This window comes from Apostichopus japonicus, chromosome 16, assembly GCF_037975245.1.
Source record: "Apostichopus japonicus isolate 1M-3 chromosome 16, ASM3797524v1, whole genome shotgun sequence".
In the NCBI taxonomy this organism is placed as follows: Eukaryota; Metazoa; Echinodermata; class Holothuroidea; order Aspidochirotida; family Stichopodidae; genus Apostichopus; species Apostichopus japonicus.
This window is the reverse complement of record NC_092576.1, coordinates 25,743,259-25,760,456: the sequence shown is the minus strand read 5'-3', so window position 1 is coordinate 25,760,456 and position 17,198 is coordinate 25,743,259. Positions and strand designations below refer to the sequence as shown.

Below are 17,198 nucleotides of genomic sequence, written 5' to 3'. Positions count from 1 at the left end.
TTATATAAATTCACTGTGTCATCCGGATAGCGTAATTTGTTTCCATATTGGGAATTGATATACCATCAATAACTTACTGCGTGTACATCGTCATTAGCATATACTTGGGAAGCATAACGTCATGAAGAGCATTCTAGTTTCAAGCAGTACACCAATCAGTTACTTGGTACCGACATTAACTCTGTGTAAGTGATACTTTTTGTCTATTTGTACGTCATATCTAAACATAGATTTGCCCGTTATATCTTAACGTAGAGTAAAAATGAAAGCAGACTGTCATGGCTCCTGTTTATATCGTAAGACTCCTTGTTTAAGTACCGGGGCAGGGGCCTGGTCCAAGTTTATTTCTGGAGGGGCGGGGGTGGGGGGGGGGAGTGGTGTCAATATCCCCATCCCGAGGGCAGAAAAAATCAATGGCGTAGAATCATCTCTAGCTGTACATAGATATTATTACAATTATATTGTACAGTACATAAATAAATTGCATGTATGTGTGGTACAATCGAAACAAATTAAACTCCTTTAACATATTTTTTTCAAAAGGTGCAACATATTATATTGGCATTCTTTTTAAAAGTTCTAAAATACAAAAAAAAAAAAACAATGGCTGTTCGCTACCTTCGTTTTATCTCCGTACAGGTATGAAAATTACTGTAAAGTGTAACAACGTTGGACCTTTACATATGTGGTCACTGTACGGTACATCATAATATCTTTCAATTTCGCAATTAAGATTCTCAATAAACGGGTTCGGCCGTACTTAGAGTAAGAAATAAATGCAAATGCTTTGTGGATAACTAATCTCTGGTATATAGTATATATCTATCATCGGAGCATTCTAATTAAATAGTCAGAATTCAGTTTGATAGTTTTAAGAGATGTCACACATCGAAAACAGCACACACGGATACACTCATAACGTATTTATAATGGCTGTCATAATTATATAAAAGTGTACTTTGAACGCACCGACGGAAACATGTTAGACCAGGGTTCATTGTGGGAGCAACGTATCCTAAACTCGTTCGCAAATTACAATAATGCAAATATCATATCTAAGCTTTCAAAGCAAATATTTTACGTTCTCCTTCAAATTGTGTATGCCACAAAATCTCCATGCCCCTGCAGTGCATTGGCCATCCCACAAGCTCTGATATATCGGGATTCCTTCTAAACAGTCGGACGGTTGTGTCCATGTGTGAGTTATTTTGATGCCATTATTCTATTTCTAATAATAGAAAGAACGTTCCCAACAGAACAATGCCTGTGAGATGTAAACATTAAACTATTGAAAGATTCGGAGAGACTTCTGGAACAGTGGACGTACATACGTACAGTCATCTCTCACAATGACTTAATGTACCTCGTGCGAGCAAATTGTCTGTAAAATGGCAACATGAGAATCATATGTTGCTCTGGCGCAAATTAATATAACAGAAGGCGCAATTCTGTATGGCAAAAAGGGAAAATGTTCGATACATTAATGTGTTCACACTAGACGAGCATGTCAGTTTTGGTTTAGAGCACTTTCCTTCTCTGAAGAGAAGTTTGAATATGGAGCATTGTGGTAGGATTATCATTTCATGTACAATTAACAATCACGCAATGTAACGCTATAGTTGTCAAAACAACTCATTTGCGTGCAACGTTAAAGAGATATTATTTGCAGGGAAAACACCTAGTTGCGATTCGTTCTCATAATGAAAATATTCTTAATATGTTGTGAGGTTGATATTTGCATTTCTTTAATCAGACGGGTGAACCGTGGGGGCGAGTCTGAGAAACTTTGGCGTCGGATCACCTCTGAACTGACAAACTTATACTGATATCATGATACACTTTCCACAAATGCATACAAGTAAGAATCATTGTAGAACACCATTTGGGTAAAATGTTTATACTGTACATTCGAGCTGCCCCCTCCCCGCTTATTACAACACTTGCGCGTCTAACGAAGCGCTCTATAGCGAATTGCCCTTCTCTGTTCATGGCTCAGAACTGCTTATAACGCAAAATGAATACTGATACACAGCACATAGTTCTCCTTTGTTGTGTATGGAATTTCTTATATGTTGCCGCCGCTCATTGGCAGAGACTTTTCGTAAGGTAGTCTATGGAAAGATGGATTTCCATCTTGTGTAAACATATGAGATTGTTGAACTACTCAGCGGATAATTACGTCACAGCGGAGAGTCATCATTAGCCCCCTTATTGGCAAAGACCAACAAACACAAACAGGTGATTGAAATATACTGCCCAATGTCGAAAACATACTCAAGCATATCCTTTTCTTCAGTCGAAGACCATTAAAATTTGAAAGTGATGTTGCTACAGCCGCTAATGTTCTGAGATCGCGTTTAGACTGTTTCAGGTGGCTTCCTTCAGCAGGAAGAGCTACTGCCCTAAATAGGAAAATATACTACAAGTGTCGACATAACGAATAGTCAAGGCTATGAGGAGCTGATTAATATTTCTAAAAGAGTTACGATACTTAATGCAACAGTACAGTTGGTTATTTGAAATATGTTACATCGTTTGGAAATTTATTAAATTTAAATCATTTTGTTGTTTCTCGGAGGGTTGAATACAATAATAAAACATGTACTGAAGCAAATTGTTTGATAATAACTTCAATATGTTTGTGATTGAGTTTCTGGTCAAAGTAGCGAACGTAAGTAGCATAGAGTTTTTACAGGTAACTTGCAATATCAGGTCAAACCAAGTGTTGATACATACACATTTATATGCCCCATTAGTAATTGTATGCAATGAAACACATCGCAAGTCAAAGTGTTAATTATTTTATTTATTTCCTACTTAGTAAATTGGCACGTAGTCAATTAAGGAGCTGTTAAAACAAATGTAGTTAATCGATAGAACAACTGCGCTAAAGCGTATATAACACATTTTGTGCAAAACGAAGCTACGTTTTTAACCCTATGTACATGCAGACCGCGAACTAATGTCGCCGGACTTCTAATATTTTAATATTTGTTGCAACTATGATGTTTAATAGACATATTCTGTACATAATTCCCATTACCCATATCATCCACAAAAGTGATGTAACACTTTCACTTAGAATTACAAACTGGACAGTGTCCCAATGTATGTCTATTGTAAACAAAAGCATTTAAAACGTGTAATTGTACATCAATAGAAAGGATATATAGTGTATATCAAATCTTTATATTCATCGTTAGGACAGTCATTCCTTGTTAACGTCCCGCAATTAAAAACTGCATTCAACAGTTATTCTAAGACAAAAGGTTAATGCTAACGTACGGTTCTATGGTACTTTTACGTTTAAAACGACCTGTTTTTTTTTTTTTACAGAAATTGCCTTGAATGTGTACTAACGATGAAGCATATGCTATGTAACGTATTTCTATACTTTACCAATAACACATTCTTGTGATAATGAACGAACGTAGTGCCAAGTTTACTGACTTACCTCATGGTGAGATGCGTTCTTCAGAAGCTGTATAGTACATCTCTGTGTTAACTCACTATCATCGCTGCTAATAGCCACGACCTCTGTGCATATTCGCTTGACTGTATCTACATCTTCAACCTGATATTACAAAACACACAAGAAAATCATTGTTTTTTGTTTCAATTTAAATTTTGATTGATGATTCCGGTCATTTATTTGCTATAATCAGATAACCGAATATGGATAAACTTTGAATGTTCCAATCGGAAAACAGCTCAATGAACTGTATTGTTGAAGTAGTAAAACGGCATTTAAATCTACAAAAAAAACAAGTAAACAAAACTCCAGAAACATAATAAATGTTTCATCCCACAGCTAAATATCGATTCCTTACCGACGTGTACATGACCGTGTTCCCTGTAATTCCCGCTGTTTCTACAATATGTGGAACAAGTTATAACAGCTGTTGTTACTTTTTATCATGATGTTCTTTTCTCTTTCTGCGGTAATGGATGAATGGGTTACAAATCAAATAATTCAATGTCGACAACTGTAACACACCTGTATCCTCCAAAGCAGAAAATAAAACTCTATATTTTGCAACAGCCAGACGGTTGGGACCGGGTTTGGAGGGAAGGGGGGGGGGGTGTATTTTTTGCATTCTTTTCCAGTACATCTGAATTGAACGAGCGCCACATTTATCAGTTTAAGCAGCTTATTTTGTTTGGTCGTCAAATTTACAATCCGGTCTGGATGTATAATAAGAAATTAATTGATCAAGTTAAGAAACTGTTCCATATGTTTGAAACAAATTAATTCTCCTTACCTAACACGAATATATTCGATAAGTATTCGATAAGTATTCAGAGATTTCCTTAGTATTCAGTAAAATTACCATATAACACACAGTACAAAATAAGGTATTCGAATACTAATACGAATAAATATAAGCTTTCGTCAGAGCCGAAATATGTAAATGAGTGAAGTATTCGAATACCTGTAGGCATTTGAATAGGTATTCGAATAGGTATTCGAGTAACTTTTGGAATAGCTATTTTAATACTTAGTTCATTTACATATTTATATATATATATGAGTATTCGCTCATTTAACTAATTTGGCTCTGACGAATACTTATAGTTAATCGAATACTTTTTCGCTAGTATTCGAATACTTGTGTGCTTATTAGTTATGTTATGAAGGCTTAACAGGTTTCTGAATGCTTACTCGAATACTTATTGAATACTTGTACGCTAATCAGTTCCAAGTAAGGTGAGATAGGAATTTGGCCAGCTTGTTGTCGTAGCTCCTTGATTAAAACTCTCCAAACAAATAATGAGAATAACCAGAATTCTGAAGAATGATTAGGTAAATACACTTTGTTTAAGAATATGTTCTGATGAGTTGGCCTGCTGGTGACATCAAGTATTCTACGACATCAGATCTTCCACGACATCAGATATTCCACGACATCAGTATAGTTGAAAACAATCAATGGTATTATGAATGTCCAATCCCAACAAAATAGTATCCTTTGATTTATAGGCAATGGTGTCGCTGGGTATCCTTCAGTAAAATAATGTCAATATCCTCTGTAGCAAAACAATGTCCTTTATAAGAAATGGTGTCCCGGAATATCATTTATTGTAAACTAATATCCTTTATCATAAAATAGTGTTCCAGACTGTCAGTTGAATATCACAACTTCCATAAAATGAAAAGGACTACAGTAACTTGTAAATAAAGGTTTAAAACAAACTATCCAGCCATTAAAAATATCTTTCTCTTCTTTTGCAATTGCCTTACTCAGATACTTATAGCCAACTGCCTAACTCCTTATACCCCTCGTAAAAGTCCCTTTGTAACTAAAATATATACACACAGACCCCATTTCCTGTGAGGGTTAAATTTCAGAAACAAGAAGATAGTTGCCTAGCAACCCAGAAGAGGTAAGAGTGTAGAGGTTTCAATCCACTCTTTTCCTGTCACAATACAACATACAAATATAGTGTACAATTGTATAGCCCCTCTGTACAGTGAGCACTGCACAGTACACTAATAAACAAGTAAAACTATGGTACAAAACAAAACTTTATGTAAGAGCTGACCATCTAACAAAAGTTAATAAGCATTCGAATAGGCATTCCTTAGGTATTCAATGAAATAGGTATTCGAATACTTATTGGAATACCTATGTTTAGTATTCGATTAAGCATTTACAGGAAAGAAGTATTCAATTACCTATTGGTTTAGTTATTTTAAGAATTAGATTAGGCATTCTTAAGTCTGAATACTTAAATTTTTGAAATACCAACTATATAGCTATTCGAATACTTAGCGAATACTTAATAGTTATTCGTGTTGGGTAAGGGTTAATCATAAAGGCAAACATACTATTCTACGAAAAGAAATTGTAGTGTAAATAATACGTCATAACTGTTTTATTTTTTTAAGAATAGAAGATAAGTTTGACTGAACAGAATATGCAGCTCCTAAATATGCTACATTATTGTGTGACAAAGTACGACAATGAGTAGTCAGAAGGAAATGTATGGTATGTCATTGATGTGTTCGTAACAAATATATCCATATGAATGAAATGACAATAAAGACAAGTTGACTTCGTTCTTTCTGTACGTTACAGTTGATGGTAAAGAGATTATTTAATGAAATGGAAAGTTAATATCTTGTTTATTTTGATGAAAAAAAATGGAAAATGTGAGTTTGGTATTGTATGTATCATTTAGATAATTAGCTTAGAAAATCTCAAATTGCATATAAAATAATATATTTATTTCTACATGTAATCAATAGTTCATCACAATTCCAAATTAAAATAGTTGACATTCCACAATGTTTCATTATACTCTACAAGGTGTGGTTAACAACTTTGAAGCAAGTATTTTTTTTTTTTTTATCCAAAATGGTTTCATACACATTAAAGTTTCTGTGGAAATAAATACCCTACGAACAAAACATACCTTCGAAGCACCGGATTGAAGGTTCAGACTGGTATCGTAATTCCCCACCGACACTAAGATGTAAAAATACAAACGTGTGCTATAGAATATACGATACATCATGTAATACGTAAGAATCTACAGAGAAGAATATACAGGCTGAATTTTTTAACTGTTCTTGATTTTCCAACTCATTACGATTTGCATATATATATATATATATATATATATATATATATATATATATATATATTTATATATATATATATTTATATATATATATATATATATATATATTTATTTATTTATATATAAATATATATAATATGTGTATAACATATAAATACACAAATTTGTTGTTGATAAGAGAGTTAATTAACTAAATCACATCCTTAAAGTTGAAATTTCTGATTCAATTGTGTACACACTAAAAGTAGTACAATAGTTGAATAAATAAACATTGATGAGAAAATCTGATAAACTGAAATTCTAATTGAAAACTGACTAACTTGACGATACGTATATACCTTTAATGTCTCTAGATTTCATCCCCACGGGAATTGATTTTGAAGCAACGGACGGAGGCAGCAAACAATTATCAAATGTTTCAAGTGGAAATGAAGAAGAAAAGGGAGAAAATCAATATAATTAACAGTAATCGAGCACAGTTAATAACATTCCAACGTTTCTTGTATAAATGTCCTAAACAACCGCCAAACAATAAATATACTATTTATTTACTGCCGATAATATATCGTGAAAAACTGTAATTTGATGAAGGATTCTTACTTATAAATGTAATCTTATCTACTGACAGGTAACCTTTTAGTTTAGAAAATGAAATCAACATGTATCATTTCTTATGTTGATCTCTACCCATTGAAACTATACTTTACTTTTCATGTTTTATGTTAAATTTATGTTGATAATTGATATAGAGAAGGAGAAGGGGGAGGGAGGGGGGGGGGCATGATGATTGTCCAATGCACCTTGTAAGTTATTCTGATTTTAATTTGATTTATTTCGGTCCAAACATACTAAGCACAAAACAAGTCACATGGTGTAGAGATAACACAGAAAAGTCTGTTCGGGAGACTTATTTCAATTGTGGTCCCTCAGTTAACATCTAACAGCAATAGTTCATCAGAATATTGTATTTTAGTATCTCTATGATTAGCATGGTGATTTTCACAAGTAGGTATTTTAAATAATTTAAGGAGACCATGACACAAGCAATCAAACTAATCAAGAGTAACTTCGTCTGATCAATGAGAAGATCTATGTTTAAAACTATCCTCATCACCTAGAAAACCACAAGGACTAATTAGAAATTAATGTTTTAATATTCGCATCCGAAAATAGATATCTGAAAATGCGATTTCAATACAATACAATGATGACGTCATGTTAGGAACGCAAGTGCCAAGTCCAGGCAGGTATCGGATGCTCGACGATCTAACCGTCACACATACACGCACATCTACATTGAGAGAACAACCACTGTATTACGCTATATCGCTAGAAATTTTTAGTTTGTTTTACAACATGTTGTGAAATATCCGAGAGAAATGCTGGTCCGATGTGTTGTTGGGGACTGCACAAATATCATAACCCATGCAATTAGCCTTCATCGATGGCCGAAAGACGAAAAAAAAAACACGGCGATTATGACCAAGGTAGTGCACGACACCAGCGCCAATTCACTGGCCTTAGCCAGTATACAGCTCTGTATGCAGCGAACACTTTACGGAAGCAAACTACAATCCCTCCTTTTTTTTATGAAATAAAACAAATGGGCTTTAACGGGTCGATATAAGCGAGTCGTTTTTTGTTAAGTATTCCACATTAAAAACTCTGAAGACCAGATTGGAAAACAGGAAACCTCCCATGGGCAAGTGGCGATCCTTGTACATGCATATGAATACATAGCGAAAATAATGTACATATGGGTTGTACGTCACCGTAACACAACGAACAATACGGTTTAGGGGGTTCCGCGAATTTCAGCAACACATACACAAAATGGACTGGATTTTGTTTTTAAATGCCTCGTTAATAATTTTTTACTACGTTGTATAATCCTTGCAATAGTTCCGAACGGGTTTGTTCTTCAATATGTTGTGGAGCTTCAATTACGGCTCGTTTAACAGGCTCGAACTGATACGGTTCTAACACCTAAAGCCCACCCTCAACGTTCGGTTCAATATTGGCGTGATTATCGCCTTCACACTCTGCTTCGAATATGAGAAAGGGCATTCTAATAATAGCCCAATTTCACTGCGTGGTGAAGAACCACTATCACTTTGAACTTCGGTTGCCCATTTGGTTATAAATCTGACATTCCACGGGAAATTTCGATCTGATTTCGCGCCGACTTGTTATCGATTGTTTTGTGTATTTATGTTCACTTCTAGTACTATAAGTATGATATGTGTTTGGAGGAATCAGCGAGAGCCAAATGAGTTCATAACATGACGTCATATGACGTCATCAGATTAGGAAAATGTTCAGCCGAACGAGCTTTTCAAGCCCGAAGAGGGTAGATTAAATCTCAATTTTCGAATGGAAAAAATCAAATTTTTAACTAGCAGAATGGTTGATATATGTTCTAGAAAGCATGCTGAGATGGATCCCAAAAAGAGAGGACGTTGAAATTTTCGTGTCATGGACACTTTAAAACAAAACATTGTAACAGGTGATTTTCACTAGCAGGTATTTTTAGTTTATTCAAAGTTGATGAATTATGAGTAATTGGTCGAAGAACAAACAAGGATTCTCTGAAATTTACTTTCATTATGAATAATATCAAACTTTATTTGTTTACAATTCAAATCGCTTTCATCATTGCACATTGTAGTTTTCGGATTCATTATTGTACATAACAGTCTAATCACAATTAAATCTGGACACAAAATGAATGGATCCATTAAGAGTCTGAAACTTAAATCGTTCCAAAAATATGGATCGAAGATTTTGTTGAACATAACAGCTCTATAATTCATTTCAATGTAACGTTATTAATAATATGGGGACTGAGGTTTCTGGTCAGGTCAGGTCATTTACTACTACCTGCTACTAGTAAACTGTAAGCCAGTACTACCTGTTTCAGGGTCGGGCCGTCGGTGGCTAAACCGGCAACCCCACTAGTTATCTTCATCTAGACTAGTGAGGAGGGTGGTTGGACACCCTGATAGAACTAAAAACAAGATTTGTCTTAATTAAGGGAGTTGGCTAAGTTAAGAGCCAACAGCGGCCATCCAGCAACCCTTATCTCTTCCAACCCGTCTTCAAAGTCTTCATTACTACGGCCCCCAGTGCCCAGCAGCTCTGCATCATTGGACCAAGGTGGCGGTTCAGTCAGGAAAGGAGCAGTGGGTGCGAAGAATCTCTGGGTAAGGTCAGGCCACCAATGGAACCTGAACGTAGGAACTTACAATATCAGAACGCTACTGGGTGAAGATAGACTGATAGAGTTGGAACAAAAGCTAGAAGAGTTGAAGTGGGATGTCATTGGTCTCAGTGAAGTTCGGAGAAGAGGAGAACAACTTGAACAGCTAAAAAGTGGCCACCATCTATTCCATATGGGGAAGAAGGATAACAGTTAGGCAGGAGTAGGATTTCTAGTTCATAAAAGTCTGGCAGGAAGTGCAACGGAATTCAAACGAGTCAATGAACGACTGGCACAGCTCACTATCAAGATAAATAAAATATACAGTCTCAAAATCATTGAAGTATATGCACCCACTAGCAGTTATGATGATGGAGAGGTAGAGAAACTGTATGAGGAAATCAATGAGCTGCTTCAAAACAAAAAGAGACACTTTACTGAAATGATGGGAGATGTACATTCAAAGGTCGGAAAGAAGGAAAATGGTGAAGAATCAGTGATTGGAAATTTAGGACATGGACAGCACAATGACAGGAGAGACAGACTAGTCGAAATTGCCATCAGCAGCAAGTTAAAAATCCTGAATACATTTTTCAAGAAAAGAGCAAACAGGAAGTGGACTTGGATAAATCCAGATAGAGCCAAAAAGAATGAAATTGATTTTATCCTTTCATCAGATGTAAACATTGTCAAGGACGTAAATGTTCTCAAGAAAGTCAACATAGGCAGCGACCACAGAATGGTAATGGGGAAGTTCCAAATCAGCACTAAGTTAGAGAGAAAGAAGCTACTTAGACCAAAGTATAGCAACATTCACCTAGACAACTCACATAAAGAAACCATGAATTCCAACTGGAACTAGCAAACAAGTTTGGTACACTTAACGACGAGTGGAGAGAGCAAGATCTCGACACATGGAACCAAGAGACAATAAACATCATTCAAGAAACTTCACTCAATGTAGTAGGCAGGAAAACCAAAGACATATTTAGAAAACTATCAGACAGCACAAGGAAACTGATTGGCAAACGTAGACAAATGAAGATAGACAGTCAAGGTACTGACAACATAGAGTGCAGGGAAACCTGCAATACTATCAGGAAGAAGATACGTGAGGATGTCAGAAACTACAACACCAAAATGATACATGACAAAATAGAAAACAACAGGAGTATTAAGAAAACCAACAAGAAGCTTGGCCAGGGAACAAAGAAAGTCAATAAACTTCTGGACTCAAATAGGCAGGAAGTAACATACCAGGATGATATTCTGCGGAAAATAAAGAAATTCTAAAGAACTATGCCAAAGCAATAAGCAAATCGGAGATTTAGATGATTCTCAGGAGAAAGTACCCACAGTTTAATGCTGGGAAGTAGAATATGCTTTAAGCCAAATGAAACGGGGCAAGCCCCCTGGACAGGACAACATAATGATGGAAACACTAAAAGAAGCAGGGGATGCAGTTATAAGGAACTGGCAATACTCTTCACAGTTTTTCTTCAACAAGGGAAGGTGTCTCAAAAGTGGAAAGATGCCAACATGATAATATTGCACAAAAAAGGAGACAAAGGGGACTTGAACAACTACCGGCCCATTAGCCTCCTATTCAATATATACAAGCTTTATACGAAGATTCTGAAAAACAGACTGGAAAGACTTTCTAGACGACAACCAACCAAGGGAGCAGGCGGGATTCAGAAAAAAATCCCAACAATAGATCACATCTAACTTAAGAAAAAATATCAGGAGTTCAATATACCTGTATGTGTCGCCTTCGTGGACTATGAGAAAGCTTTCGATTTCGTTGAAACCTGGGCAGTTCTCGAGGCACTGAAAGAGCAAGACATCAACCCTAACTACATCAAAGTAATCAAAGACATCTATACTGGCAGCACAACTACTAAGTTAAACAAAGAAAGCAACATAATACCAATACGGAAAGGAGTGAGGCAGGGAGATATCATATCTCCAAAGCTCTTTACAGCATTCGTAGAACACATCTTCAAAGACATCACTTGGGAAGATAAAGGTATCAATGTTAATGGGGAGAAGTTCAATCATCTCTGTTTTGCTGAAGATATATCAATCATAGCTAACAACTTCAACGAAATGGACAGCATGTTACAGGACTTGGACATAGCTAGCAGAAAAAGAGGACTGAAAATGAATATGAAGAAGACCAAAGTAATGGCAGACCAATCAGTTAAACACAAACCAATCATCATTAATGGAACAGAATTGGAACATGTTTCTGACTACATTTAACTGGGACAAAGGTTCACTATCACCGAAAGGAATCAAGATAATGAAATAAGGAGGAGGATCAAATCAGGGTAGCAAGCATTTGGCAGATACAGCCACATCATGAAGGGCAATCTACCGTTATGCTTAAAAAGGAAAGTGTATGACCAATGCATTCTCCCATCAATGACATATGCATCAGAATCATGGACACTAACAATTGAAATGGAAAGAAAGTTAGCAGCCGCACAACATAACATGGAGATGAGTATGCTTAACATAACATACAAAGATCACAAAACCAAGAAGGGAACAGGCAGAGGTTCTGGACATAATGGAATTAATCAAACACCGTAAATGGAGAGGAGTATGCTTAACATAACATACAAAGATCACAAAACCAAGAAGGGAACAGGCAGAGGTCTGGATATAATGGAATTAATCAAACACCGTAAATGGACATGGGCCGGCCATGTCACTAGAAGGGGAGATGGAAGATGAAGCACGCTAACCACTGTATGGACACCGCTTGAAGGGAAAATGGAACAGAGGCAGGCAAAGAAAGAGATGGAGACATGAAATACAGAAATTCTGGAATGAAACCAATCGGTACACACATTCAAGGGAGAGAGAGAGAGTTGGAGATATCATGCTGAGGCCTTCATTCAGCAGTGAATCGACAACGGCTGAAGAAGAAGAGAAGAAAAAGAGGTTTCTGTCTAGTTTATGACCAAAACTGGTGAGTGTTGATAAAGGCCTACCTGTAGCGTGTCCGGAAGGCTTCGACCTTAGTAAAACGAAAAAATAAAAAGTGTAAATATTGGGAAAATAATGATTGTGATTCTATTATGTGTTAATAGTGTGAGCTTTATTATATAGCATTAGAGACCACAAAGTGGAGATGTTTTGTAGGATTATATAGCAAGAGCTCAAGGGCAGTATGGTTCCTTGCTTAAGAGTATATATTTACAAGGGAGCAGAACTGTCCCCAAAATTTTATTTGGATGTACACACAATACTGTTCTTAAAAATATCACAAATCAACCGTTGGTCCTTTTGAGAACCTGTTGAATACCAGGTGTCCAATTTTAACGTGATATGCACCCTGTCCTAAATAATGTTAATAGCTGTAACGTTATCAAAAAACTTTTGGCCACTCATAACTTGAGAATCAGGTGTCATATTAAGGCGGGGGTTGGTTTCATCTATAGAGCATACAAAGCTTTATCATGTAATAGACATATTGACCCTTTTTCTTTGCCCCATATCTCTGAAAATAAGTATATTTGTAATATTTGACCCTCAACCTTTTGACCTCCTAGTCAGATGTAGTGTGACAGTCTAATATAAAAAAAAAACGAGTCTGTATGATCATCCTATAAGTACTTTTATACTAAAAAACAAAACACGGGACGGAGGGAGGCGCTCTTCTCCCTGACCTTATTTTTTGGGGTATTTATGATTTCGCTAGTATTTCTCCTATTTGTATTCCTGGGAAGTGCCATTTCCAGCGACCTGAGAGGCATTTTCGGCCAAAATTGTTTAGGCACTTCGCGCCAACTAACCCTAATTGACCTTGGATTACATAACCGTTATGTTTTGAAATACCCCCTTAACCCATTCAACCATGTCAGACCCTGCCAATGAGAGTTATTGCTTTTGTTTATTAATTTGGTTTTTAGCCTCAACTGAACTTTGGTGACCTTTACAGGCACCAGAAACAATAGGTACACCTTCTTTCTATGACGGATCTATATTCCAAGTTTGAGTTAAGTTCAACTTTCTTTGTTAGTTACAGTGTACCCAAGGAAGTGTCACAGACACACATACATACACGCACAGACGCGCCAAGTTGACTATATATGTTCCTTTTGCTAAAGCAAGGAACCAAAAGGTATCATGATTAACTCTCGTGTAAAGATGCATTTACGGAGCGAATTGTTTCAAGGTATGGCATCACTTGCAAATTTCCTTTAGGTAAAAGTGAGACATAATATGAGATGCACTGATTTTCGTTAAAAGCACCTGTTGTCGCAACCTACACCAACGCCAGAATATTCAAATAAATATGTAGAAATATACTGTTTAGCTGTTTAGTGACAATGATGCACTCATAATGCGTTTAATAGGCCTTTGTTATTGGTTACACACATTTCTTAAACCTGACCAATCAAACCGAAAAGAATCGAATACCAATGAGATCTTGTAGAGCCTCATTCATCTCTACACCCACCCCAGACACACGCCCCCTCACACACATACACACACATTTTCAAATCTTACGAATATTCTGTGTCTTACCTCATTTGCATAATCAGCATCCGTCAGATCTTTCCCAATTTTCAACTTCTGTAAATAAAGCATAAAAAAGTTGTTAAGGAAAATGATATTTAATCAGGTGCGAGGCCAGAGCATTATACATAGGGAGAGGGGAGGGCATGTTTTGGAGACTAAAGATGAAAATACCGGTAGGATATGTTGATAAACAAAGTGTGAGTTAAACGGATTGGGGTCCAGTGTGTAGGTGTCCGCTGAAGGTCCCCTAGTTGGAGTCCATACTCATTTAAATGCTGATGTTTACGGTATGTCTGTGCTAACATGGGACTAAACTTCGACCTGTAGTATATGTTGCATATCAGTTTTAAATGCAATAGGGAGTTGTCTACATACGCATTCCAATCCCTTCCCCTTCCTGCACCACGCACCCTATCTTTCGTCTTTCTCGTTCTCCTTCTCTCTCTCTCTTCAGTGGCGTAATTAGTATAGTTGGAGCCCCGGGCGGATCCTTCCCTAGTCACCTTGAGTAGGGGATGTTGCCCTGACGTAGGGGTATACGGGGAGATATTGTTGTAATGTTAGGTGGCTTGGATGCAAAATGATGCTTTAGCAAAACGTTGAAATGCTCATATTTGTTTAGGATTTCTCATTCTTCAGTCAATGTTTCTTAGTTTTTGTTGTTCAAAAATAAATTTTAGAAGACGATTAAGACTGGCATAAACAACAACAACGACTAAAACAAACCTCCCATCGTTTATAGATAGCCACTATTAGCATCACACATTAATGTTATTTTTTTCTTATTTTTTTTAATATTATTATTATTACTTTTTTAAGGGGGAGGGATGTGACATGGCAACCTATTTACTAGTTCAAGGGCCGGGCCACCCCCACTTAGTATCTACTGTCTCTCTTTTCTCCCTCCTTTCTTTATTCTCTGTAATTTCTTCTCTTCTCTTCTTTTCTTCTCTTATTTCCTCTGTTTTCTACTTCCTTCATTTGGCTGACTGGTAAATCATTTTGCCGAAAACATTGGTGAATGGGAGAGAAAGGGAGGGGTGGGGTAGTGCCCACCGGCACATCCCCTTCTAGCTACAGCCATATGTTCAATGAATATGAATATATAAGTGTATATATGGGGAAGGGGTTCACACCAGCGCACCCCCCCCCTAGTACAGCCACGTGTTCAATGGATATTTCTGTTGTTTGGTTACTTACTGTAGCCTTGCCTCACCTCACTATAGACATTTATCAACAAAAGTCGATATGTGTAACATAAATATTTTAAAATATGGAGTTTTAATATGACGGAAGAAATCATAATAAAGCAAATACTTCAGTGGTTTTTAGGACTTTCGTTCTATAATTTCTTTGGCATGAAGTTTTCTAGTTGTCATTCTTTTAATGACGTCATGTTTATAGCTAGCTCTTCTGTACTTTACGCTGGCAGCGCTTGCAACCATTTAATGTTTAATTATCATTTTGTTATAACTTTGGTTTGATATTTAAAGCAGAAGACGGGAAGGAACTTGGTCATGACAAAGAGGAATTTACAATGTTAACTATAATATAGTATGATATAATATGATCTTTACGATTTACTGCAGGATATACCTAGAAATATTATGAACTTCTGGTAAGACAATATATATTCAAATGAAAAAAAAAACTGTAAAACATACATCATTATATATTTTTAAAACTGTCTTTAGAGTTCACTTCTATCCCGAATTCAAGGAACAGGGAATTTTTGTAATTTAAAGCGAAATTTAAACTCGGAATATCATATTTGTAAATCTGCCCGATGTGTGACCAAAAGCAAGGGTAGGGGAGGGTGCGGTAGGTTTATGAAGAAAATATCTAATAGTTGGAGTAGCATCTGTATGATTTCGAAATTTAACGCCTTGAAGTCAACTTCTGAAACCTTAAACCAATAACACCACACTCACGAAGAGCAACAGGATTGTATATCTGCACTCCGTCTGGAAATTGTTTACGCTTTAGTGTTGAAGGCAAAGGGATGGCAACAACTATAATGCATACTAAAGGATGAATTTAGGCAGAGACACATTTATTTTAAACTGTCTACGACAGACTTATGATTTTACCTAAAGTAAATAGGTAAAGGTTATTATAACTCACACGCATTACTTACAGGAAAAAATGATTCAGGATCTTTGAGCAGAAGCCAGCGACCAGACTGAAGATTCAGAACATACTCGCGTTCATTATGTTCGTATGGAGCCCATAGAACTATAAAATGGTTGAAACAGAAGAATATAGGGAATATTGTAACTTGACCATGCATGGATAATTGCAAAACTGGGAATTTTTAGTTACCTTTGGGACCCTGACCCCTCCCCACACCATCCTCTGCAGCCCCTCCTATTCGTAAACAAAGAGAATATTTGACATTTACAGTTACCCTCACATAATGCATAACACAAAAGATGGAGCGTATACTACCTTCTCGTCCTTCCGAACCTGACACATGTTCTATGATATGTAATATTTGAAACTATTATCAATAGTTTGATAACTAATAGCTATTCTATTAAATACGATGTCATAATCAGAGACATAACGCCAATAAAGTTTAAAGGGTATTTTGGGGTTTTCAATTTAAAGGTAAAATTTCAAAAATAGGTCATCAAAACCATCAGTCTGTTTGTCAATTTCCTGTTATTATTGATCTACGTAGAAATTTAACCTGGAAAAGCTACAAATCATATAATCAAATCAACTACAAACCAAATTATGGTACAAGTTAAAGTAAGCTTGCTCAACGAAAATTTTAAAAATGTAATTCCGTATCCTAGAAACCAACAGGCTGCTTTACCACATTAGTGATAAGACACCCTCCCCCTCCCCGTAATTGATCTTGGTATCCTTTTTG

At 36.3% G+C, this 17,198-nt stretch overlaps 1 protein-coding gene across 3 annotated transcripts in view; it reads right to left on the bottom strand.

Moving 5' to 3' along the window:
• Positions 1-17,198, bottom strand: part of LOC139982455 (uncharacterized) — a 240,401-nt gene that overhangs the window by 171,420 nt on the left and 51,783 nt on the right. For all 3 annotated transcript variants that reach the window (XR_011798183.1, XR_011798184.1, XM_071995347.1), the window contains exon 9: positions 3,455-3,574. Coding sequence is in view for 1 of the 3 variants with exons in the window: in XM_071995347.1 (XP_071851448.1) it covers positions 3,455-3,574 (120 nt within the window). In the remaining 2 variants the exon portion in view is untranslated. The remainder of the gene's footprint in view (positions 1-3,454; positions 3,575-17,198) is intronic.